This window comes from Entelurus aequoreus, linkage group LG06 (assembly GCF_033978785.1).
Source record: "Entelurus aequoreus isolate RoL-2023_Sb linkage group LG06, RoL_Eaeq_v1.1, whole genome shotgun sequence".
In the NCBI taxonomy this organism is placed as follows: domain Eukaryota; kingdom Metazoa; phylum Chordata; class Actinopteri; order Syngnathiformes; family Syngnathidae; genus Entelurus; species Entelurus aequoreus.
The window spans coordinates 17,292,655-17,317,575 of record NC_084736.1 but is presented as its reverse complement, the minus strand read 5'-3'; the positions used below and the strand labels follow the sequence as shown (position 1 = coordinate 17,317,575).

The 24,921-nt window shown below is 40.1% G+C and overlaps 1 protein-coding gene across 1 annotated transcript in view; it reads left to right on the top strand.

Annotated features, from left to right (window-relative positions):
* Positions 1-24,856, top strand: part of dhx58 (DEXH (Asp-Glu-X-His) box polypeptide 58) — a 30,901-nt gene extending 6,045 nt beyond the window's left edge. Inside the window, exons 3-11 of the mRNA XM_062050119.1 lie at positions 6,381-6,585; positions 6,651-6,841; positions 11,997-12,110; positions 12,197-12,329; positions 15,791-15,976; positions 16,045-16,283; positions 20,747-21,058; positions 21,130-21,314; positions 22,967-24,856. Coding sequence (XP_061906103.1) covers positions 6,381-6,585; positions 6,651-6,841; positions 11,997-12,110; positions 12,197-12,329; positions 15,791-15,976; positions 16,045-16,283; positions 20,747-21,058; positions 21,130-21,314; positions 22,967-23,252 — 1,851 coding nt within the window. The 3' untranslated portion in view covers positions 23,253-24,856. The remainder of the gene's footprint in view (positions 1-6,380; positions 6,586-6,650; positions 6,842-11,996; positions 12,111-12,196; positions 12,330-15,790; positions 15,977-16,044; positions 16,284-20,746; positions 21,059-21,129; positions 21,315-22,966) is intronic.
* Positions 24,857-24,921: the final 65 nt, after the last annotated feature.

The following is a 24,921-nucleotide window of genomic DNA, read 5'->3' as shown; positions in this document are numbered from 1 at the left end:
TAGATCAGTGTTTTTCAACCTTTTTTGAGCCAAGGCACATTTTTTGCGTTGAAAAAATCCAGAGGCACACCACCAGCAGACATCATTAAAAAACAAAACTCAGTTCTTGCAATTGTTGGATATGACTTTAAAGCATAACCAAGCATGCATCAACATAGCTCTTGTCTCAAAGTAGGTGTACTGTCACCACCTGTCATATCACCCCCTGACTTATTTGGAGTTTATTGCTGTTTTCCTGTGTGCAGTGTTTTAGTTCTTGTTTTGCGCTCCTATTTTAATGGCTTTTTCTCTTTTTTGAGCTGGGAAATTGTGTTAGATGTAAATATAAACGGAATACAATGATTTGCAAATCCTTTTCAACCCATATTCAATTGAATGCACTACAAAGACAAGATATTTGATGTTCAAACTCATAAACTTTATTATTTTTTTTGCAAATAATAATTAACTTAGAATTTCATGGCTGCAACACGTGCCAAAGTAGTTGGGAAAGGGCATGTTCACCACTGTGTTACATGGCCTTTCCTTTTAACAACACACAGTAAACGTTTGGGAACTGAGGAGACACATTTTTTTAAGCTTCTCAGGTGGAATTCTTTCCCATTCTTGCTTGATGTACAGCTTAAGTTGTTCAACAGTCCGGGGGTCTCCGTTGTGGTATTTTAGGCTTCATAATGCGCCACACATTTTCAATGGGAGACAGGTCTGGACTACAGGCAGGCCAGTCTAGTACCCGCACTCTTTTAATATGAAGCCATGTTGATGTAACACATGGCTTGGCATTGTCTTGCTGAAATAAGCAGGGTAACATTGCTTGGATGGCAACATATGTTGCTCCAAAACCTGTATGTACCTTTCAGCATTAATGGCGCCTTCACAGATGTGTAAGTTACCCATGTCTTGGGCACTAATACACCCCCATACCATCCCAGATTCTGGATTTTCAACTTTGCGCCTATAACAATCCGGATGGTTCTTTTCCTCTTTGGTCCGGAGGACACGACGTCCACAGTTTCCAAAAACAATTTGAAATGTGGACTCGTCAGACCACAGAACACTTTTCCACTTTGTATCAGTCCATCTTAGATGAGCTCAGGCCCAGCGAAGCCGACTGCGTTTCTGGGTGTTGTTGATAAACGGTTTTCGCTTTGCATAGGAGAATTTTAACTTGCACTTACAGATGTAGTGACCAACTGTAGTTACTGACAGTGGGTTTCTGAAGTGTTCCTGAGCTCATGTGGTGATATCCTTTACACACTGATGTCGCTTGTTGATGCAGTACAGCCTGAGGGATCGAAGGTCACGGGCTTAGCTGCTTACGTGCAGTGATTTCTCCAGATTCTCTGAACTTTTTGATGATATTACGGACCGTAGATGGAGAAATCCCTAAATTCCTTGCAATAGCTGGTTGAGAAAGGTTTTTCTTAAACTGTTCAACAATTTGCTCACGCATTTGTTGACAAAGTGGTGACCCTCGCCCCATCCTTGTTTGTGAATGACTGAGCATTACATGGAATCTACTTTTATACCCAATCATGGCACCCACCTGTTCCCAATTTGCCTGTTCACCTGTGGGATGTTCCAAATAAGTGTTTGATGAGCATTCCTCAACTTTATCAGTATTTATTGCCACCTTTCCCAACTTCTTTGTCACGTGTTGCTGGCATCAGATTCTAAAGTTAATGATTATTTGCAAAAAAAAAAACGTTTATCAGTTTGAACATCAAATATGTTGTTTTTGTTGCATATTCAACTGAATATGGGTTGAAAATGATTTGCAAATCATTGTATTCCGTTTATATTTACATCTAACACAATTTCCCAACTCTTATGGAAACAGGGTTTGTATTTTCCTGTAGCAGTTTCATGTCTTCCTTTGAGTGATATTTCCCGCATCTACTTTGTTTTAGCAATCAAGAAGATTTTAGTTGTTTTTATCCTTCTTTGTGGGGACATTGTTGATTGTCATGTCATGTTTGGATGTACTTTGTGGACGCCGTCTTTGCTCCACAGTAAGTCTTTGCTGTCATCCAGCATTCTGTTTTTGTTTACTTTGCAGCCAGTTCAGTTTTAGTTTCGTTCTGCATAGCCTTCCCTAAGTTTCAATTACTTTTCTTAGGAGCACTCACCTTTTGTTTATTTTTGGTTTAAGCATTAGACACCTTTTTACCTGCACACTGCCTCCCGCTTTTTCCGACATCTACAAAGCAATTAGCTACCGGCTGCTACACAGTTACTCTGCCGAGCTCTAGACAGCACCGACACTCAACAACAACACATAATTTGCAGACTATAATTACTGGTTTGCAAAAAATATTTTTAACCCAAATAGGTGAAATTAGATAATCTCTCACGGCACACCAGACTGTATCTCACGGCACAGTGGTTGAAAAACACTGCTCTATATAACAGGAGGGCTCTGCTGTTTTTTTTTTTAAAGGATCCAAAGAAAAAACGTGAGTCATACGGGATAAATGAACAGCGTTCTTGCTGTGACGTAGTAAAACAGCTAGTTGTACATCATATTTTAGAAAAATCAACAGGGTTCTTGCTATGACACAGTGAAACAGTTAGCTGTACATTATAATGTAAAATCAATAGTCTCCTTGTTGTGACATGGTAAAACAGCTAGTTGTACATTGGTTTGTAAAAATCAATAGTGTTCGTGCTGTGACACAAAACAGCTACTTGTACATTATAGTGTAAAAGTCAATAGTGTCCTTGTTGTGACATGGTAAAACAGCTAGTTGTACAATAGTTTGTAAAAATCAATAGTGTTCTTTGCTGAGACAGTAAAATCAGCTTTTTGGACATTATATGGGAAAAATCAATAGTGTTCTTGCTAGGGATGTCCGATAATATCGGGCTGCCGATATTATCGGCCGATAAATGCTTTAAAATGTAATATCGGAAATGATCGGTATCGGTTTCATAATTATCGGTATCTGTTTCTAAAAGTAAAATGTATGACGTTTTTAGAATGCCGCTGTGTACACGGACGTAGGGAGAGATACAGAGTGCCAATAAACCTTAAAGGCATTTCCTTTGCGTGCGTGCCGTCCGAGTCACATAATATCTACCGGCTGTTCTCATCACGAATTAATGCAATGCATACTTGGTCAACAGCCATACAGGTCACACTGAGTGTGCCCGTATAAACAACTTTAACACTGTTACAAATATGCGCCACACTGTGAACCCACACCAAACAAGAATGACAAACACATTTCGGGAGAACATCCGCACCGTAACACAACATAAACACAACAGAACAAATACCCCAAATCCCTTGCAGTACTAACTCTTCCGGGACGCTACAATATACACCCCCCCTACCCCACCCACCCCAACCCCGCCCACTTCAACCTCCTCATAGTCTCTCTCAGGGAGAGCATGTCCCAAATTCCAAGCTGCTGTTTGGATAGATAGATAGATAATACTTTATTGATCCCTTCAGGAGAGTTTCCTCAGGAAAATTAAAATTCCAGCAGCAGTGTACAGAATTAGGATCAAATTTAAAAAGTAAATAATGGGGGTATAAATGGAAACAGAATAGAAAAATATTACAATTAGAATAAAAATAAAAAGCAACAATGAGAATAAAAATATAACAGTAAAATAAGAATATAAGAAGAGAAACTAGGCAGTAGTGACCATGTTATGAAAAAGTATTTTACTGTTATTGTTTTGAGGCATGTTAAAAAAAATAATGCACTTTGTGACTTCAATAATAGATATGGCAGTGCCATGTTGGCATTTTTTTCCATAACTTGAGTTGATTTATTTTGGAAAACCTTGTTACATTGTTTAAAGGCCTACTGAAATGAAATGTTTTTATTTAAACGGGGATAGCAGATCGATTCTATGTGTCATACTTGATCATTTCGCGATATTGCCATATTTTTGCTGAAAGGATTTAGAATAAAACGACGACGATAAAGATCGCAACTTTTGGTATCTGATAAAAAAAAGGCTTGCCCCTACTCCGGAAGTAGCGTGACGTAGTCAATTGAACATATCCGCAAAGTTCCCTATTGTTTACAATGATGGCCGCCAGAAGTGAGAGAGATTCGGACAGAGAAAGCGACGATTTCCCCATTAATTTGAGCGAGGATGAAAGATTTGTGGATGAGGAAAATGCAAGTGAAGGACTAGTGGGGAGTGGAAGCGATTCAGATAGGGAAGGTGCTGTGAGAGCCGGGGGTGACCTGATATTCAGCCGGGAATGACTACAACAGTAAATAAACACAAGACATATATATACTCTATTAGCCACAACACAACCAGGCTTATATTTAATATGCCACAAATTAATCCCACATAAAAACACCTAGGTGTTTGTTATGCTAGCTCCTAGCTACTAGCTCGAGCTAGTTATAGCTCGAGCGGGTTATATAGACGGGATCCCGTATGTATAACCCGCCAATACAATTCAAACACCTGCACAACACACACACTCACTCAGCCCAAAGAACCGTTCACCTAACCCAAGGTTCATAAAGCTTATATATTTAACCAAAGTTACGTACATGACACGCACGTACGGGCAAGCAATCAAATGTTTGGAAGCGCGCGGGTGGGACCTGATATTCAGCTGGGAATGACTACAACAGTAAATAAACACAAGACATATATATACTCTATTAGCCACAACACAACCAGGCTAATATTTAATATGCCACAAATTAATCCCGCATAACAAACACCTAGGTGTTTGTTATGCTAGCTCCTAGCTACTAGCTCGAGCTAGTTATATAGACGGGATCCCGTATATACCTGTATAACCCGCCAATACAATTCAAACACCTGCACAACACACACACTCACTCAGCCCAAAGGACCGTTCACCTAACCCAAGGTTCATAAAGCTTATATATTTAACCAAAGTTAGTACGTGACACGCACGTACGGGCAAGCGATCAACTGTTTGGAAGCGCGCGGGTTTGACCTGATATTCAGCTGTGAATGACTACAACAGTAAATAAACACAAGACATATATATACTGTATTAGCCACAACACAACCAGGCTTATATTTAATATGCCACAAATTAATCCCGCATAACAAACACCTAGGTGTTTGTTATAACTAGCTCGAGCTAGTTATAGCAAGCGATCAAATGTTTGGAAGCGCAGCTATGTACTCACGGTATCGCGTCTGTGTATCCAAATCAAAGTCCTCCTGGTAAGAGTCTCTGTTGTCCCAGTTCTCTACAGGCGTCTGTGTATCCAAATCAAAGTCCTCCTGGTTAGAGTCTCTGTTGTCCGAGTTCTTCGATCTTGACTGCATCTTTCGGGAATGTAAACAATGAAACACCGGCTGTGTTGTGTTGCTAACTTCCCTCGCAAAATATCCCCTTCGCACCGACAACTTTCTTCTTTGCTTGCTCAGCTTCTTTCTCCATAATGCAATGAACAAATTGCAACAGATTCACCAACACATATGTCCAGAATACTGTGGAATAATGAGATGAAAACAGAGCTATTTCGTATTGGCTTCAATGGGGAAGCCATACCTCTGTTAAACTGGCTACGTCACGCGCATACGTCATCATACCGAGGAGACGTTTTCAAGCGGAAGTGTGGCGGGAAATTTAAAATTGCACTTTATAAGTTAACCCGGCCGTATTGGCATGTGTTGCAATGTTAAGATTTCATCATTGATATACAAACTATCAGACTGCGTGGTCGGTAGTAGTGGGTTTCAGTAGGCCTTTAATGCATCCAGCGGGGCATCACAACAAAATTAGGCATAATAATGTATTAATTCCACGACTGTATATATCGGTATCGGTTGATATCGGTATCGGTAATTAAGAGTTGGACAATATCGGAATATCGTATATCGGTAAAAAAGCCATTATCGGACATCGCTAGTTCTTGCTGTCCATCCATCCATCCATTTCCTACCGCTTGTCCCTTTTGGGGTCGCGGGGGGTGCTGGAGCCTATCTCAGCTGCATTCGGGCGGAAGGCGGGGTACACCCTGGACAAGTCGCCACCTCATCGCAGGGTAGTTCTTGCTGTGACATAGTAAAACAGCGCGTTGTACATTATATATTTTTTTAAATCAACAGGGTTCTTGCTATGACACAGTAAAACAGTTAGCTGTACATTAAAATGTAAAAATCAATAGTGTCCTTGTTGTGACATGGTAAAACAGCCAGTTGTACATTCAATTGTAAAAATCAATAGTGTCATTGATGTGACATAGCAAAACAGTTAGCTGTGCATTATATTGTAAAAATCAACAGGGTCTTGCTGTGACATAGTAAAAGTTATTTGTACATTATATTGTAAAAATCAACAGGGTCTTGCTGTGACATAGTAAAACAGTTATTTGTACATTGTATTTACAAAAATCACTCGTGTTCCTGTACAGATCCACCTGGTGGACCAACACTACAGCAAAGAGTTCGCTCCCGCCCTGGCGTCGTCCTACAAGGTGGTGGCGGTGAGCGGCGTAAGCATCGAGAAAGATTTCTTCGGCAAGGTGCTGCGCGACTCTGATGTGGTGATTTGCACGGGGCAGCTCTTACACAACGCTCTGGTCAGCACGGAGGAGGAGAAGCGCGTGGAGCTGTCAGGTGGGTCACAAGACCTCCATGAGGTCCATGCCGCCATGGCGACTCAAGCTCAGGCTGCCTTTCAGAGATCTCCCTGTTGATTGTGGACGAGTGCCACCACACCCAGAAGAAGATGGTCTACAACCAGATCATGATGGACTACATGCAGAAGAAGATGCTCGGTGAAGAAACGCTGCCTCAGATTCTTGGACTCACGGCGTCTCCAGGCGTGGCCGGGGAAAAGAGTCTGGACAAAGCTGTGCTGCATGTACTCAAGGTACCACCACATCTTCTCTCTACCACTTATTAACTCTATATATTGCTTTTATCACAAAGCATCATAAAACAATGATTATCAAAAATGATATATTCTGAAATACAACTTAATTTATTTTGCCACTATATTTCTATTACAAATCTGGAAAAAAAAGTATTTATTTTTGATTTTTTATATATTATATTTTTATTTTTTAATAAAATTGATTTATTAATTATGAATAACAAGTATTAAAATTAGAGATGTCTGATAATATCGGACTGCCGATATTATCGGCCGATAAATGCTTTAAAATGTAATATCGGAAATTATCTGTATCGGTTTCAAAAAGTAAAATTAATGACTTTTTAGAACGCCGCTGTATACACGGACAAAGGGAGAAGTACAGAGCGCCAATAAACCTTAAAGGCACTGCCTTTTGCGTGCCGGCCCAATCACATAATATCTACGGCTTTTCACACACACAAGTGAATGCAAGGCATAATTGGTCAACAGCCATACAGGTCACACTGAGGGTAGCCGTATAAACAACTTTAACACTGTTACAAATATGCGCCACACTGTGAACCCACACCAAACAAGAACGACAAACACATTTCGGGAGAACATCCGCACCGTAACACAACATAAACACAACAGAACAAATGCCCAGAACCCCTTGCAGCACTAACTCTTCCGGGACGCTACAATATACACCCCCCGCTACCCAATCCCCCCCAACCCTGCCCACCTCAACCTCCTCATGCATGTCCCAAATTCCAAGCTGCTGTTTTGAGGCATGTTAATAAATATGGCAGTGCTATGTTGGCATTTTTTTTCCATAACTTGAGTTGATTTATTTTTGGAAAACCTTGTTACATTGTTTAATGCATCCAGCGGGGCATCACAACAAAATTAGGGCATAATAATGTGTTAATTTGGTTGATATCGTAATTGGTAAGTAAGAGTTGGACAATATCGGAATATCGGATATCGGCAAAAAAGCCATTATCGGACATCTCTAATTAAAATACATTTGACAAAATAGTCTTGTAAATGTACTCTAATTTAGTTGTTGAGCGATCTAAATGTGAATTTTCAAATAGTTATTACAACCAATAATAAGATAGATAGATAGATTATTATCTTATTATTGGTTGTAATAATAAGCAATAAAGTACATTTATTTATATAGAAAAATATTTAGAAAATTCTCAGTTTTAGGGGTGTCTCCATACAACTCTTTGACTTCCGACACGATACCAATATGGGACCAATATCCATCCATCCATCCATCTTTTTACGCTTATCCGAGGTCGAGTCGCGGGGGCAACAGCCTAATCAGGGAAGCTTAGACTACTCTCTCCCCAGCCTCTTAGTCTAGCTCCTCCTGGGGGATCTCGAGGCGTTACCAGGCCAGCTGGGAGATATAGTCCCCCCAATGTGTCCTGGGTCTTCCTCGTGGCCCGCTACCGGGCCCTAAACACCTCCAGTCTTTTAGTACCGATATTAATCTGACCTATCCGCTAGAAAAGGTTTGATCAAGTGAAATTAGTCAAACAGAACAATGTTAGGTATGCAAAATACAAACTTATTTATTAATAATCCTCTAAAAGGGACTTATGCTGTCTTTAAGTTGAATTGGAGTTATAATTGTTTTTTAGCAACACTTGGTAGCCACAATAATTCATTAAGTTCATGAAGCAGTAAGTTCAATGATGCGGACACCTTTGTTACTGGATACTTTCTAATACGCTTTTGCCTTGGAGACTTCGTATGTGTAAGTAATACACAACTATAATTATTTGGTACCCGTTTATAATAACAAGTGTGTTGTTTCAGACTCCAATATTGTTCAATTATTATTACGTTGTCTGCTATTGTATGCTTAGCTGTTGTGTAGTTGCCATGTTTACGTTTCGACTAAAAAAGAAAAGACCAACCTTGTGTGCTTATTGGAGGACCTTTAGATGTTCACTGGACTGCTTGTATCGGACATTTGACATGCAAGCCGATATCATACCATACTTGTTTTTTTGTTGTTGCTGGTATCAGGCCAGTATCAGTGGGATAGGATATTATAGCACTTTATTGTCATTGTACATGAAAAGTTCAACTGTGGAGGTTCCCCTCTTGTGGGTTCTCCTGACCGCAATAGACCTTCTTGGGAGCCCGGGAGTCTGGTTTGAACAATGTTTTATTTTGGCTACACACACCAGGTCAGCACTCTGCTCGGCGACATTTCAGTCTCTTTTGGCTTTTTCTCTCTCTCTCTCTCTCGTCTCGGCGTGGTCTTGCGTGCATGTGTGTCCGCTCACTCCAACTCCCTCTGTGTGTCTCGGCCCGGCTGCTGCTGATAAGCATGGCAGGTGATTGGATGATCATCCCCAGCTGGGTAATCCAATCACCTGCCAGCTTTGCTTCGAGGCCGGTCCTTACACACCCCACTCCTGCAGCAGGTGCGCCGACCACGCCCCCCTCCACAACAACAAGAATACATTTTCAGCACAGACCCGTTCAAGAGCAGACATACATTGTACAAGGTGACAGAACAGGAACACTGATGGGTCGCTCCTAGGGTGGCACCCCGTAAAAGGTGGGAAAATGGTAAACATGAGGGAAAGAGGAGGAAAAAAATGCTAGTCCCAAACTAAACTCCTGGGGTGTGTGTTTCGTTATAGACCAGAAAAATCACAAAGTACATGTACATATTACGGCATACAACTCCAGACTTGCAACAAGTGGGCGTGCATCCGGCCCAGAGCCGCTCCGTTTTCTATCTTACCACAGGGGTGAAGCGTCGAAGGGGTGGGATGTGGGGGGTGGGGTACATGTGTGTCTGGTGTGTATTTTCCCTGACTGTGTGTGTGTGTGTGTGTGTGTGTGTGTGTGTGTGTGTGTGTGTGTGTGTGTGTGTGTGTGTGTGTGTGTGTGTGTATAAGCCTGCTGAGTGTCTCTGTTTTGCGACCTTTGTGCTGTCTCAAATGCGCTAACAGCCAGTCAACAAGAAGAGAGGTGTGTCCATGAGAGACAGGGAAAGAGTTTGTTGTGTCTTTGCTGCACTGTCCCCTAGTGAACTCTCGAGGCGACAACCTTGTCACGTCGCTTGCAGCCAGGGAAAACAATCCAGATTAGAAAGCTTGTGTTTAATTTCAAACTTTTCGCTCCAGTTGTCTATTTCTGGTCCTCAAATTCATCATACTTTGCCATGCAGAGCAGACGGCGTCTCCAAGATGTTGTCCAGTTTGCGATTTATTTCAAAATCACAAAAAGTCATAGACTGCCCAGAGTTCTGCACGCGTCCTCCGATCACTGGTGGCAGCTTTAGTGTACTTTGAACGGCTGCCAGCATCTTCCAGTTTGTCCAAACACCACAGCAACGCAGATGTCGTGTTATCATGGTTCCAAATAAATAGATGCATATGTTCATCGTCCTGGACTGAAAGGGTCGCCAGGCACACGGCACTCCACTTCTCCCAAGAGTTTGTCGTGTGTCCAGCAACAACTGTTCCGTCAGGACAGGCAGGTTCCCCTGAACCCGAGATCTTGTCAATTTCGTTGAGAGGTAAGTTGATCAGTTCCGTTGTTCAGATTTTGGAGTGCAGTGCAAAAAAGGCTCCAAAAAAGTTAAGACAAGACCAAACAAAGAAGCAAGCAGGAGAAATGGGAAAGCGTCCACGTTCGATGAGTGCCAAAGAGAAAGAGCTTGGATTGGGACACCCTTAGTTTTTACATAATTAAAGGCCTACTGAAACCCACTACTACCAACCACGCAGTCTGATAGTTTATATATCAATGATGAAATCTTAACATTGCAACACATGCCAATACGGCCGGGTTAACTTATAAAGTGCAATTTTAAAATTCCCGCCACACTTCCGGTTGAAAAACTCCTTTGGATATGATTTATGCGTGTGACGTCACAAAAGCAACGGAAGTGGTTGGACCCCATCGGACCCGATAGAAAAGCCTCTTGTTTTCTTCGACAAAATTCCACAGTATTCTGGACATCTGTGTTGGTGAATCTTTTGCAATTTGTTTAATGAACAATGGAGGCTGCAAAGAAGAACGTTGTAGGTGGGATCGATCGGTGTATTAGCGGTTAAGTACAATACTTACAGCGACACAACAAGGACTACTTACTACGCCTAGCCGATGCTTGCCGCCAAACCCACGGATGAAGTCCTTCGTCGCGCCGTTGATCGCTGGAACGCAGGTGAGCACGGCTGTTGATGGGAAGATGAGGGCTGGCTGGCGTAGGTGGAGCGCTAATGTTTTATCATAGTTCTGTGAGGTCCGGTTGCTAAGTTGCTAAATTAGCCTTAGCGTCGTTAGCAACAGCATAGTTAAGCCTTACCAGGCTGAGAATTTTTAACCGTGTAGTTACATGTACATGGTTTAATAGCATTGTTGGTCTTCTGTCTATCCTTCCAGTCAGGGGTTTATTTATTTTGTTTCTATCTTCATTTGAGAACGATGCTATAACGCTAGCTCAGTAGCTAAGTGTGTCACCGATGTATTGTCTTGGAGATAAAAGTCACTTTAAATGTCCATTTCGCGTGCTCGACTCTCATTTTCAAGAGGATATAGTATCCGAGGTGGTTTAAAATACAAATCCGTGATCCACAATAGAAAAAGGAGAGTGTGGAATCCAATGAGCCAGCTTGTACCTAAGTTACGGTCAGAGCGAAAAAAGATACGTCCATCACTGCCTCTCAAGTCCTTCACTGTAACGTTCCTCATCTACGAATCTTTCATCCTCGCTCAAATTAATGGGGTAATCGTCACTTTCTCGGTCCGAATCTCTCTCGCTCCATTGTAAACAATGGGGAATTGTGAGGAATACTAGCTCCTGTGACGTCACGCTACTTCCGGTACAGGCAAGGCTTTTTTTTATCAGCAAGCAAAAGTTGCGAACTTTATCGTCGATTTTCTCTACTAAATCCTTTCAGCAAAAATATGGCAATATCGCGAAATGATCAAGTATGACACATAGAATGGATCTGCTATTCCCGTTTAAATAAAAAAAAATCATTTCAGTAGGCCTTTAAGTCTTTTAATGTACTTAAATAATTGTATAGTGTTGTATCTGACTCTATAATGTGTATCTTGTCTTAAGTATATGACAATAAAGCTTGAATTTAGTTGTTGAAGCCATGTTGTCTTTCCCTCTCAGCTGTGCGCCAACTTGGACTCTGTCATCGTTTCAGCCGAGAAGTCCACTTGCGAACTTGACATGAAAGTACCAAGACCCTTAAGGACCTTTGACATTGTGGAAAAAAGACCCGAGGTAGGCTTGAAAACAAAATGCCTTCTGGGATGTCCATACATTTAGAGAGCGCCATGTATATCCTGCATGTCAAACTTCTTGCGTAGGATCCCTTTGGAGATCACCTGAAGGGGATCATGCAGCAGATCCACGTCTTCATGGATCCGCTCGGGGATATCCTGCTGAGAGAAATGGGCACGCAAGAATACGAATTAGACGTGGTCCAGCTGGAAAAAGAAGGTTAGTTTTTGAAATTCAAAGGGAGCGTTGTCAAATTTTGCAGCTTCCTCGAAAACAGCAACCAGTTGCGTAACTCGATCATGGGGTCTATTGAATTACGCAACCCAGTAAGAAGAATGCAACTTTTTTTCGGTGTGCCGATTTCGATATTAAATAACTTTCCCATTGCTGTAAATGAGTTTATGTTTTCACCAGGGTTTGTATTAGCAACATACTATGGACAGATTTTGATCACGTTTTCAGAAAATGATTGAAATAGGTCCTGGAACAATTGCCTTTCTATTTTGTGTTATTCATAAATTAGTTTGTCTAAGCAGTTGTTATTATTATTAATTATGTCACCCTGCGCTATAGACTTTTAGCAAATAATGCTAAAAATAACCACAATAAATAAGGTTTTTGTGCCTATTGTGCAGAGGAAACAGATGACCCCATATCCAGATCTGATCTATGGCCTTCTGCTTACTCCTGTTGTCAGGATCCTTGGTCCGGATCCTGTTTTTGTGTTTTCTGTTAGTTTTGGACTCCTTTAGTTCCTGTTTGTGCAGCTCCTGCGTTTGTTTTGGTTGCCATGGTTGCTCATTATGTTCACCTGTCTCTGATTAGTGTTCTAATCAGAGGCATTATTTAAGCCTGCCTTTGCCGGTCCGTCAGCCTGGCGTCATTATTTGCTACAAGCACCTGTTACGTGAGTTTTGCCTTGTCTCTAGTTGTTTGCTTCATGCCTTGCTACGTAAGTCTTGTTTGTTCATGCTACAGTTAGTAAGTTTTTCTCGTCCATAGTTTATGCTAAGTGTTAGTTTAGCATCCAGTGCGATCTGCAGTTTTTTCCTTTTGCTTGTTTTCTGTTTTTTGGTACTTCACGTTATTTTTGAGAATAAATCATGTTTTTACCTGAACACTTTGTCAGGAGTGGTCCGTCTGCATTCCTGGGAGAACGACCCCGCATAAAGATGCAACCCAAACGTGACACCTGTTGGCTAATGGTATGTGTTGTACAATTAAAGGCCTACTGAAATGACATTTTTTAAATTTAAACGGGGATAGCAGATCCATTCTATGTGTCATATTGATCATTTCGCGATATTGCCATAATTTTGCTGAAAGGATTTAGTAGAGAACATCGACAATAAAGTTTTGGTCGCTGATAAAAAAGCCTTGCTTGTACCGGAAGTAGCGTGACGTCACAGGTTGAAGGGCTCCTCACATTTCCCCATTGTTTACATCAGCAGCGATAGCGATTCGGACTGAGAAAGCGACAATTACCCCATTAATTTGAGCGAGGATGAAAGATTCGTGGATGAGGAACGTGAGAGTGAAGGACTAGAGTGCAGTGCAGGACATATGTTTTTTCACTTTGACCGTAACTTAGGTACAAGGGTTCATTGGATTCCACACTTTCTCCTTTTTCTATTGTGGATCACGATTTGTATTTTAAACCACCTCGGATACTATATCCTCTTGAAAATGAGAGTGGAGAACGCGAAATGGACATTCACAGTGACTTTTATCTCCACGACAATACATCGGCGAAGCACTTTAGCTACGGAGCTAGGGTGATAGCATCTGGCTCCAATGCAGATAGAAACATCACACAAAAAGACGCTTGGTTCCACCCTCCTTTTCTTGACGAGGATTATGAGTCATTCTTTATCTAAATGGGAATATATGAACATCCTTTTTAGTAGGCATCCTAATGACGGCAGACCTTGGACAGTAAGTGATGTTTTATTATGTTTGTTGGCTATCATAAAGTCTGCAGTGAGTAATAATCAGTGATGTAGTTTAAAAAAAAAAAAAGCAAACAAAGTGATACGTTTTTTAAATGAATGCACTGTGTATGCTTAAAATGATCAAAATACGTAAATATTATATGGTATTATAAATGTGCCCGTTACTACATTGCATATATACTTGCAACATGTACGTTTGTATATAAAACCTTAATGAAGGGATTTGGATGTTTTTTTATAGGCGGAATTAAGCGACTCCCATGGGCTCAATTGTAAGCTGACTTTTGATCGCATTTTTTTTATATTTAGAAAGCATTAAAAAAACCCAGATCTGTCGTCATGTCTTTCATAAGGATTGTGAATAATAGGCAACATTTTTTTAAAAGTGCAGTTCCCCTTTAAAGGCCAAATGTTCATTTGTGTCTTTTTTTACTTAAGTTTACAGTATAAAATTATAATTTTCAATATTTAATGTTTTGACTTTGCGGAATCTTTGTTTTTTTATACATTTTAATTTCTACACATATATGGCAAACTGCAATCTATTGAGTTCAGATAAATGCCAAATGCTCTAAAATACTATATATAGTGTTTTATTCTTCAATCAGTTAGTATAAACATCTTTGATGTTACAGATGTTATGTATAATAAAATAAAAAAATAACAAAATGAAAAATAACGCCACAGTTACTTTACTGAGTAACTAATTACTCTTACAATGAGGTAACTGAGATAATATGACTATGACCTGCTCAGTGGCCTTGTGTGTGTGACTATCGTTGGGACTTTAACTTAACTTTAACTAACTAAATTACGTTTTGACTGAAGACATTTGTAACTGTAACAAAACATTTTTTAAAGGTAAGATGACCAACGCTGGTCAGTAAACAGCTGTACAAGGCTTTAAGTTGATTTTTTTTAGAAAATGTTGGACCAGTAGCAACATAATGTTTTATGCAGCGCTAATGTTGTGTTACTTTAGCAACAAAATACATCAAATGAGTTCACAAACATATTTATTACGTGTGTCTAAGAGGAGCATCGACATTTGGATTTCAAAATATGGGAAATCTCCTGGTAAAAATATGGTATTTTTCTATATCACATAAACTCTCCATCTACTCAATTTTATAACAGTTTATGAATATGATACATTGTGAGTTTTATTTGCGAGGAACCCTGAAATATTGCCAACATTCATAGTTGAGACACTTTTCAAGCTGGCTGACACCATTTCTTCCTGGATGTTACAGAAAGTATGACAATGTATGATCTGCTGCCTGCTCTTCTTTACTTATAATATGTTTCTTATTTGTCAAAATATTTACACAAAGTTTGGATTTTTGGCATAGATATCTTTTCTGTCATCTTCATGTCCATCCATCTCTATCGCGTTATTTGATTGAGAAGTATAACCCATGACGCACGGAACATGAAACGCTCCTTTAATGAACCCACACTCCGTACAAGAGACGTACTGTACAAGCGACCAGCACGGTAGGTGGGCGAGAAATGGGAGGGGGGCGTGGCCACGTGAAAAAAAAGGTAACTCTTTACATGCAGGGCAAAAGGGCTGCTGCATGTATCTGCTGATGTAGTTGAAAAAAAGGCAGATACTGATAAAAAGAGGCTGATACCAATATACATGAAAATGCCAAATATCTGCGCCGAAAATCAGCCCGGCCCACAATCGGTCAATTTACTCTGTTTGTTGTTGTTGTTCTGCAGGAGTGAAGGATTACAACCGCGTGCTGCAGCAATGCGCCGTCCACTTGCGTAAATACAACGACGCCCTGCTCATCAACGACACGCTGCGCATGAGAGACGCTCTGATGTTCTTGATGGAGTTCTACTACACCAAGATGACCGCCATCATCGATGACACCGACAGATTCCTGGTGGAACTCTTCGAAGGTCGGCTATTTTTGTCCTCCACCTCGTCGCTTCTTGTCCGCACCCGTCAATGCCGTCCCATGCCGCAGAAAACCAAGGCGAGCTGCAGACGCTGGCGAAGGACCTGCGCTACGAAAACCCCAAGATGGCCAAGCTGGAGGAAACCCTGCTGAGGCTTTTTAGTCCAAGCGTGGAGTCCAGAGCGATCCTCTTCAGCAAGACGCGCAGAAGCACTAGGTGCTTGAACGACTGGGTGCTCGACAGTGAGAGCCTGCAGAAAGCTGGCGTCAAGCCCGCCTTCGTGACTGGCACCGCCTCTATGACACAGGTGGGCTCACGTCTTCACTGAAGCATCATGGAGCAGTTTGGGCTTCGTAAAAGTTGAAGACAACTAGGGCTCAAACGAACATGCTGTCTGTAAACACCAACCAAGCGTCCGTCCAAAGAAAATTCTTAAACAAACTTAACGTACGCTTTTTTCGTGAAAACATATTTAAGTGTTAAAGCAATGATATTGTTATTTGTTAAAAGAAGAAACGTAGCAACTATCAATAAACCAACTTCGTAAACATAAAAAAATAAACTCATTTCGGATACGTTGAGAACAATTTAAAGGCCTACTGAAACCCACTACTACCGACCACGCAGTCTGATAGTTTATATATCAATGATGAAATCTTAACATTGCAACACATGCCAATACGGCCAGGTTAACTTATAAAGTGCAATTTTAAATTTCCCGCTAAACTTCCGGTTGAAAACGTCTATGTATGATGACGTATGCGCGTGACGTCAATCGTTGAAACGGAAGTATTCGGACACATTGTAGCCAATACAAAAAGCTCGGTTTTCATCGCAAAATTCCACAGTATTCTAGACATCTGTGTTGGTGAATCTTTTGCAATTTGTTTAATGAACAATGGAGACTGCAAAGAAGAAAGCTGTAGGTGGGATCGGTGTATTAGCGGCTGGCTACAGCAACACAACCAGGAGGACTTTGACTTGGATAGCAGACGCGCTATCCGACGCTAGCCGCCGACCGCATCTATGATCGGGTGAAGTCCTTCGTCGCTCCGTCGATCGTTGGAACGCAGGTGAGCACGGGTGTTGATGAGCAGATGAGGGCTGGCTGGCGTAGGTGGATAGCTAATGTTTTTAGCATAACTCTGTGAGGTCCCGTTGCTAAGTTAGCTTCAATGGCGTCGTTAGCAACAGCATTGTTAAGCTTCGCCAGCCTGGAAAGCATTAACCGTGTAGTTACATGTCCATGGTTTAATAGTATTGTTGATTTTCAGGGGTTTATTTCTTTTGTTTCTATCTGCAGTTAAGCCCGATGCTATCACGTTAGCTCCGTAGCTAAAGTGCTTCGCCGATGTATTGTCGTGGAGATAAACGTCACTGTGAATGTCTTATTTCGCGTTCTCGACTCTCATTTTCAAGAGGATATAGTATCCGAGGTGGTTTAAAATACAAATCCGTGATCCACAATAGAAAAAGGAGAGAGTGTGGAATCCAATGTGCCAGCTTGTACCTAAGTTATGGTCAGAGCGAAAAAATATGCTTCCTGCACTGCACTCTAGTCCTTCACTCTCACGTTCCTCATCCACAAATTTTTCATCCTGGCTCAAATTAATGGGGTAATCGTCGCTTTCTCAGTCCGAATCGCTCTTGCTGCTGGTGTAAACAATGGGGAAATGTGAGGAGCCTTTCAACCTGTGACGTCACGCTACTTCCGGTACAGGCAAGGCTTTTTTATCAGCGACCAAAAGTTGCGAACTTTATCGTCGATGTTCTCTACTAAATCCTTTCAGCAAAAATATGGCAATATCGCGAAATGATCAAGTATGACACATAGAGTGGATCTGCTATCCCCGTTTGAATAAAAAAAATTTCAGTAGGCCTTTAACGTCTTCAACAAACGTTTTCGATTTCGTAACTTTACGTTTGTTTTTTCCATAAACAGCAAATACAATTTTGAGTTTTCAGTAGACGTGATATAAACTTATGTTTAGTAAACTAGTTTGAATCTTTAACAAATTTAACGTAAAAGTTGAAGACAACTAGGGCTCAAACGAACATGCTGTCTGTAAACGCCAACCAGGCGTACGTCCAAAGAAAATTCTTAAACAAAAACTTAGCGTACGCTTTTTTCGTGAAAACATGTTTAAGTGTTAAAGCAACGTCTTCAACAAACTGATTTTGTTATTTGTTAAAGAACAAACCTGGCATCTATCAATGAAACAATTTTGTAAACATAAAAAAAATAAACTGATGAGAGCCATTTCAGATACGTTGAGAACAATATAACGTTTTTGATTTAGTAACTTTACATTTGTTTTTTCCGTAAACGGCAAATACAATTTTGAGTTTTCAGTAGACGTGATATAAACTTATGTTTAGTAAACTAGTTTGAGTCTTTAACAAATTTAACGTAAAAGTTGAAGACAACTAGGGCTCAAACGAACATGCTGTCTGTAAACGCCAACCAGGTGTACGTCCAAAGAAAATTCTTAAACAAACTTAGCGTACGCTTTTTTTCGTGCAACGTCTTCAACAAACTGATTGTGTTATTTGTTAAAGAAGAAACCTAGCAACTACCAATGAACACATTTCGTAAACCTAACAAAAATAAACTGATGAGAGCCATTTCAGAAACGTTGAGAACAATTTAACGTTTTCAACAAACGTTTTTGATTTAGTAACTTTACGTTAGTTTTTTCCGTAAACAGCAAATACAATTTTGAGTTTTAAGTAGACGTGATATAAACTTATGTTTAGTAAACCAGTTTGAGTCTTTAACGAATTTAATGTAAAAGTTGGAGACGACTACAGCTCAAACAAACATGCTGTCCGTGAACGCCAACCAAGCGTACGTCGTAAGAAAATTCCTAAACAGACCTAACCTTCCGTATTTTTCGGAGTATAAGTCGCACCTGCCAAAAATGCATAATAAAGAAGGAAAAAAACATATATAAGTCGCACTGGAGTATAAGTCGCATTTTTTTGGGAAATTTATTTGATAAAACCCAACACCAAGAATAGACATTTGAAAGGCAATTTAAAATAAATAAAGAATAGTTAACAACAGGCTGAATAAGTGTACGTTATATGACGCATAAATAACCAACTGAGAACGTGCCTGGTATGTTAACGTAACATATTATGGTAAGAGTCATTCAAATAACTATAACATATAGAACATGCTATACGTTTACCAAACAATCTGTCACTCCTAATCGCTAAATCCCATAAAATCTTATACGTCTAGTCTATTACGTGAATGACCTAAATAATATTTGATATTTTACGTTAATGTGTTAATAATTTCACACATAAGTCGCTCCTGAGTATAAGTCGCACCCCCGGCCAAACTATAAATGATAATAATGATAAATGGGTTATACTTGTATAGCGCTTTTCTACCTTCAAGGTACTCAAAGCGCTTTGACAGTATTTCCACATTTACCCATTCACACACACATTCACACACTGATGGCGGGAGCTGCCATGCAAGGCGCTAACCAGCAGCCATCAGAGGCAAAGGGTGAAGTGTCTTGCATTGAGAACATTGAGAACGTTTTCAACAAACATTTTTGATTTAGTAACTTTACGTTACTTTTTTCCGTAAACAGCAAATACAATTTTGAGTTTTCAGTAGACGTGATATAAACTTATGTTTAGTAAACCAGTTTGAGTCTTTAACGAATTTAATGTAAAAGTTGAAGACGACTACAGCTCAAACAAACATGCTGTCCGTGAACGGCAACCAAGCGTACGTCCAAAGAAAATTCGGAAACAGACCTAACGTATACGTTTTTCGTGAAAACATATTTAAGTGTTAAAGCAATGTCTTCAACAAACTGATTTTGCTATTTCTTAAAGAAGAAACCTAGCAACTATCAATAAACCAATTTCGTAAACATAAAAGAATAAACTGATGAGAGCCATTTCGGAAACGTTGAGAATAGAGCTGTCCGATAAATGCTTTAAAATGTAATATCGGAAATTATCGGTATCGGTTTCAAAATTATCGTTATCGGTTTCAAAAAGCAAAATGTATGCCTTTTTGAAACGCCGCTGTGTACACGAACGTAGGGAGAAGTACATAGCGCCAATAAACCTTAAAGGCACTGCCTTTGCGTGCCGGCCCAGTCACATAATACCTACGGCTTTTCACACACACAAGTTAATGCAATGCATACTTGGTCAACAGCCATACGGGTCACACTGAGTGTGGCCGTACAAACAACTTTAACACTGTTACAAATATCCGCCACACTGTGAACCCACACCAAACAAGAATGACAAACACATTTCGGGAGAACATCCGCACCGTAACACAACATAAACACAACAGAACAAATACCCAGAACCCCTTGCAGAATTAACTCTTCCGGGACACTACAATATACACCCCCGCTACCCCAGCTCAAACGAACATGCTGTCCGTGAACGCCAACTGAGCGTACGTCCAAATAAAATTCTTAAACAGACCTAACACTTGCCCTGTGTCACAAATAATTCAAAGTTTTCAACAAACTAACGTACCTGTTTTCAGAAAAGTCAAAGAAAAGTACATGCTCTCAATGATCCTGAGGTCCATTATTTTGTAAATGTAAAAGACAATTACATGTTTTAAACAAACTACCATATATGTTTTTCGGAAACATCCGATACTAATTTAGAGGATTTATGGTCTTAATAAACTCAACGTGTGCTATTTCGTAAAAGTTAAAGACAATTTTTTTTTTGTACAGCCACATTACCGTTCTCTCTTTTTTTTTCCTGCAGTCTGATCAGCAGTACATCATCAAGAAGTTCCGCCAGGGCGAGGTCAACCTCCTCATTGCGACCAGCGTGGCCGAGGAGGGCCTGGACATCCCGGAATGCAACCTGGTGGTGCGCTACGGCCTGCTGACCAATGAGATCGCGCAGCAGCAGGCGACCGGGCGCGCTCGGGCCAAAGACAGCCAGTACTCCCTGGTAGCCCAGCGAGACGGGCCGGAAGTACGCCGCGAGCACCTCAACATCTACCTGGAGGAGCTGACCACCAAGGCCATCGCTGAAGTCCAACAGATGGACCCCCAGCAGTTTAGGGCCAAGGTGAGACCGCTTCTCCTCATCCGCCTGACCTCCTCCTCCATCAATCCTCCTAATTCTTCTTCTGTCTCCAGTTAGCCGAGCTTCAGAGCGAGGCGGTTTTTTGCAGCCGCACTGCACAAAGTAAGAGGAAGAACGGTCTCCACCCCGCCTCCAGCGTCCAGCTCTTGTGTCTGAACTGTTTGGCACCAGTAGCGCGCGGCAGCGACATTCAACTAGTGGAGGATAAACATTACGTCAACGTCAACCCTGACTTCAAGTAAGTTGGTTGAAGGTTTCAAAGTGCTGACTTAGCCAATCACAGACCAGTTAGCATCCTAGCAGTACTAGCTAAGGTGGCAGGAAATAATGGATGACAGACACCACCTTATAAATCCAATGCAATTTGGCTTAAGGCGACATCACTCACCAGATGCAGCTATGGTTTCGGTTGGATAAAGAGGTCCCATATTTTTGGATCTACTAAAAGCGTTTGATACCGTAAATTATTATATCCTTTTATCAACACCTCAACCTACACTGTTATGCTTCCAATCATATTTGAAAAACAGAACACTGTCCATAAATCAAAAACGCCTTGACTTCCTTTTAACGCTTGAATATCTTCACCAACTTCAGATCCATCTGTCGATATGTTTTGTTTTTTTTCATTTTCAATTTATTTTTTATGCTCTTTTTGTCAGAAAAACCCTTTTTTATATGGCAAAAAAAAACACATTTCCCCCCCCAAAAAATGATAGTAGAAAATTTTAAGTGAGTAAGTAATTTGGCCCTTGAATAGGTCATTAATTCATAACAACATTGATTTTGATTCATTATTTATTTTTTTTTTAGCTATGACAGGTTTTAAATAAAAAATGTAAAATCACAGTTTCAGGGATCCTAAAAGGGCCTACTCATAAATGTGTTAAGTCTCATATATATATATATATATATATATATATATATATATATATATATATATATATATATATATATATATATATATATATATATATATATATATATATATATATTCACTTTCAGTGCCTGAATTTCTTGTTCAACTTTCGGAATACATGTTTTTATTATTTCAGTTTTATAGTGTTAAAACTGCCTTTTTTTTTTTTTTTTTTTAACTTTCAGTGCTTGAATTTCTAGTTCAACTTTCATATATAAGTTTTTATTATTTTTATGTTTTATACCAGTGGTCCCCAACCACCGTACCGCGGACCGATTGGTACCGGGCCGCACAAGAAATAAAAAAATAAAAAATATATTTTTTATTTTTTTATTAAATCAACATAAAAAACTAAATATTTACATTATATATCAATATAGATCAATACAGTCTGCAGGGATACAGTCCGTAAGCACACCTGATTGTATTTCTTTATGAATTTTTTTGTAAAATAACTTGAGTTGATTTATTTTGGAAAACCTTGTTACATTGTTTAATGCATCAAGCGGGGCATCACAACAAAATCAGGCATACTAATGTGTTAATTCCACGACTGTATATATCGGTATTGGTTGATATCGGAATCGGTAATTAAGAGTTGGACAATATCGGAATATCGGATATCGGCAAAAAAGCCATTATCGGACATCTCTAGTACACATTTATATCAATGCTGTCAAATGATTTTTTTTTTTGATGATTAATCACAGGTTATTGCCTGCATGCATAAATGTAATTAATTTTTTAAAAAGTGGCCCTATGGAGGCAACCATTACTGCGATGTGGCCCTCAATGAAAATGAGTTTGACACCCCTGATCTAGACGATCATATACCAGTACTCCTCAGAACCACAAGGGGGCATAATTGCATTGCATTTGCTGCTTTTACCAGTAATGTCTCTCAAAAGGATGCAGTTTTTTTTTGCGTTTCTGTCTCGTTCTATGAGTTGACATCCAGGTTCTGGTCTTAGGGAGAAGTACAACATCGGCCAACAGCTGGTTCTGGATCGGACTTTCGAAGACTGGGAGTTCGGCGGCATGATTACGTGTAACAACGGCAGCTGCAGAAAGGCGTGGGGTCACGAGGTCCTATACAAGAAGGTGGCCCTGCTGCCCAACGTGGCCGTCAAGCACTTCGCCCTGGAGACGCCCGACGGCAGGACCACGGTGAAAAAGTGGAAGGACATTCCTTTCGCCGTGGACGACTTCAGCTTTACCGAGTACTGCCAGATTCACCACCCGGGCCTTGTCGACTGAGGCCAGCTTGCTTGCGCCACACGGTACCTTTCACACACGCGAGCAGGCAGGCGTTTGAATCCCGCTTGAAACGAGCGTGGCGGCTTTCTTTATGCCCATTTTTATGTCACTTAAGTCACACAACACAAAGTGGAACATTTTGTGAACTGTAATAATGACGTGTATTTTATGTAATTAAGTATTTATAGACAAACTAACTATTTATAGACAAACTAACTGCTTCTTATCAATTCAAATTTTATTGGCTTGTCCATTCTGCAAAATAAAGGGGTCTACATAACATGTGATGCTAATGGTAGTTTTTTAGCACTTCCATAGCGAGTCTGCTGACAGATATGTATAGGATATGAGGATACATGTGCATGTACGAGCCAGTCTGCACCACAACAAGAGAAAAATAAGGAGCTTATTGACTATAATAAGTACTTTGGGTAAATATCTACCATATGTGAATAACCCGCTAATGTCACAAATTCTGCAAATTCCAAACGGCTCGTTAAGAGGAAGTGTGTTTTATAAATACCTCCGCCATGGTTTGATTTAACATTTTTGGGACTTAAGCAGCACCAAATACACAAAAACAGGTAGCAACAGGTAAGAAAAGTTGGTTTTGCATAATAGGTATCAGAGTCAAGTCTGAAAAGGAGAAGCCATCCGGTTGGTTAAAGTGAATTCTACATTGTAAATCGTGCCTCTCACCTGGATAGTAGAAGGACGCGGATGTATTCCGACAAGCTGGTACACTTTGACATCCAACTTGGACCCGGAGATGGCGAGAAAGACCAGGAAAAACGCTTGTTTGCACCCACCTTTTTGTTTAACCCTTTGTGAGGAACGATTCATTCTTCATCAAAATGGGAAGATACAAACATCCCAGTGTCAGCAGACATTGTTCAGTAAGTGATTTTTTTTTAATGTTCGTTATCTCTCATGAAGGAAATGAATGAAATGAAACGTGATTCAACTGTGAAATGAATGCACCGCAGTATGCTTAAAATGAGCAAAATATGTGAATATTATTATATATTCATGATACTACATTACTTATATACCGTATTTTTTGGACTATAAGTTGCAGTTTTTTTTCATAGTTTGGCCGGTGCAACTTATACTCAGGAGCGACTAATGTGTGAAATTATTAACACATTACCGTAAAATATCAAATATTATTATTTGGCTCATTCACGTAAGAGACTAGACGTATAAGATTTATTGGGATTTAGCGATTAGGAATGACAGATTGTTTGGTAAACGTATAGCATGTTCTATATGTTATAGTTATTTGAATGACTCTTACCATAATATGATACGTTAACATACCAGGCACGTTCTCAGTTGGTTATTTATGCGTCATATAACGTACACTTATTCAGCCTGTTGTTCCCTATTCTTTATTTATTTTAAATTGCCTTTCAAATGTCTATTCTTGGTGTTGGGTTTTATCAAATACATTTCCCCAAAAAATGCGACTTATACTCCAGTGCGACTTATATATGTTTTTTTCCTTCTTTATTATGCATTTTCGGCCAGTGCGACTTATACTCCGAAAAATACGGTACTTACAGTGGGTATATAAAACCTTGGAGGGGGTTTGGATGTTTTTTTAAGAGTGCTTTATAGGCAGAATAGAGCGACTCCATTTGTAAGCTGAATTTTGCCAGTGTTTATT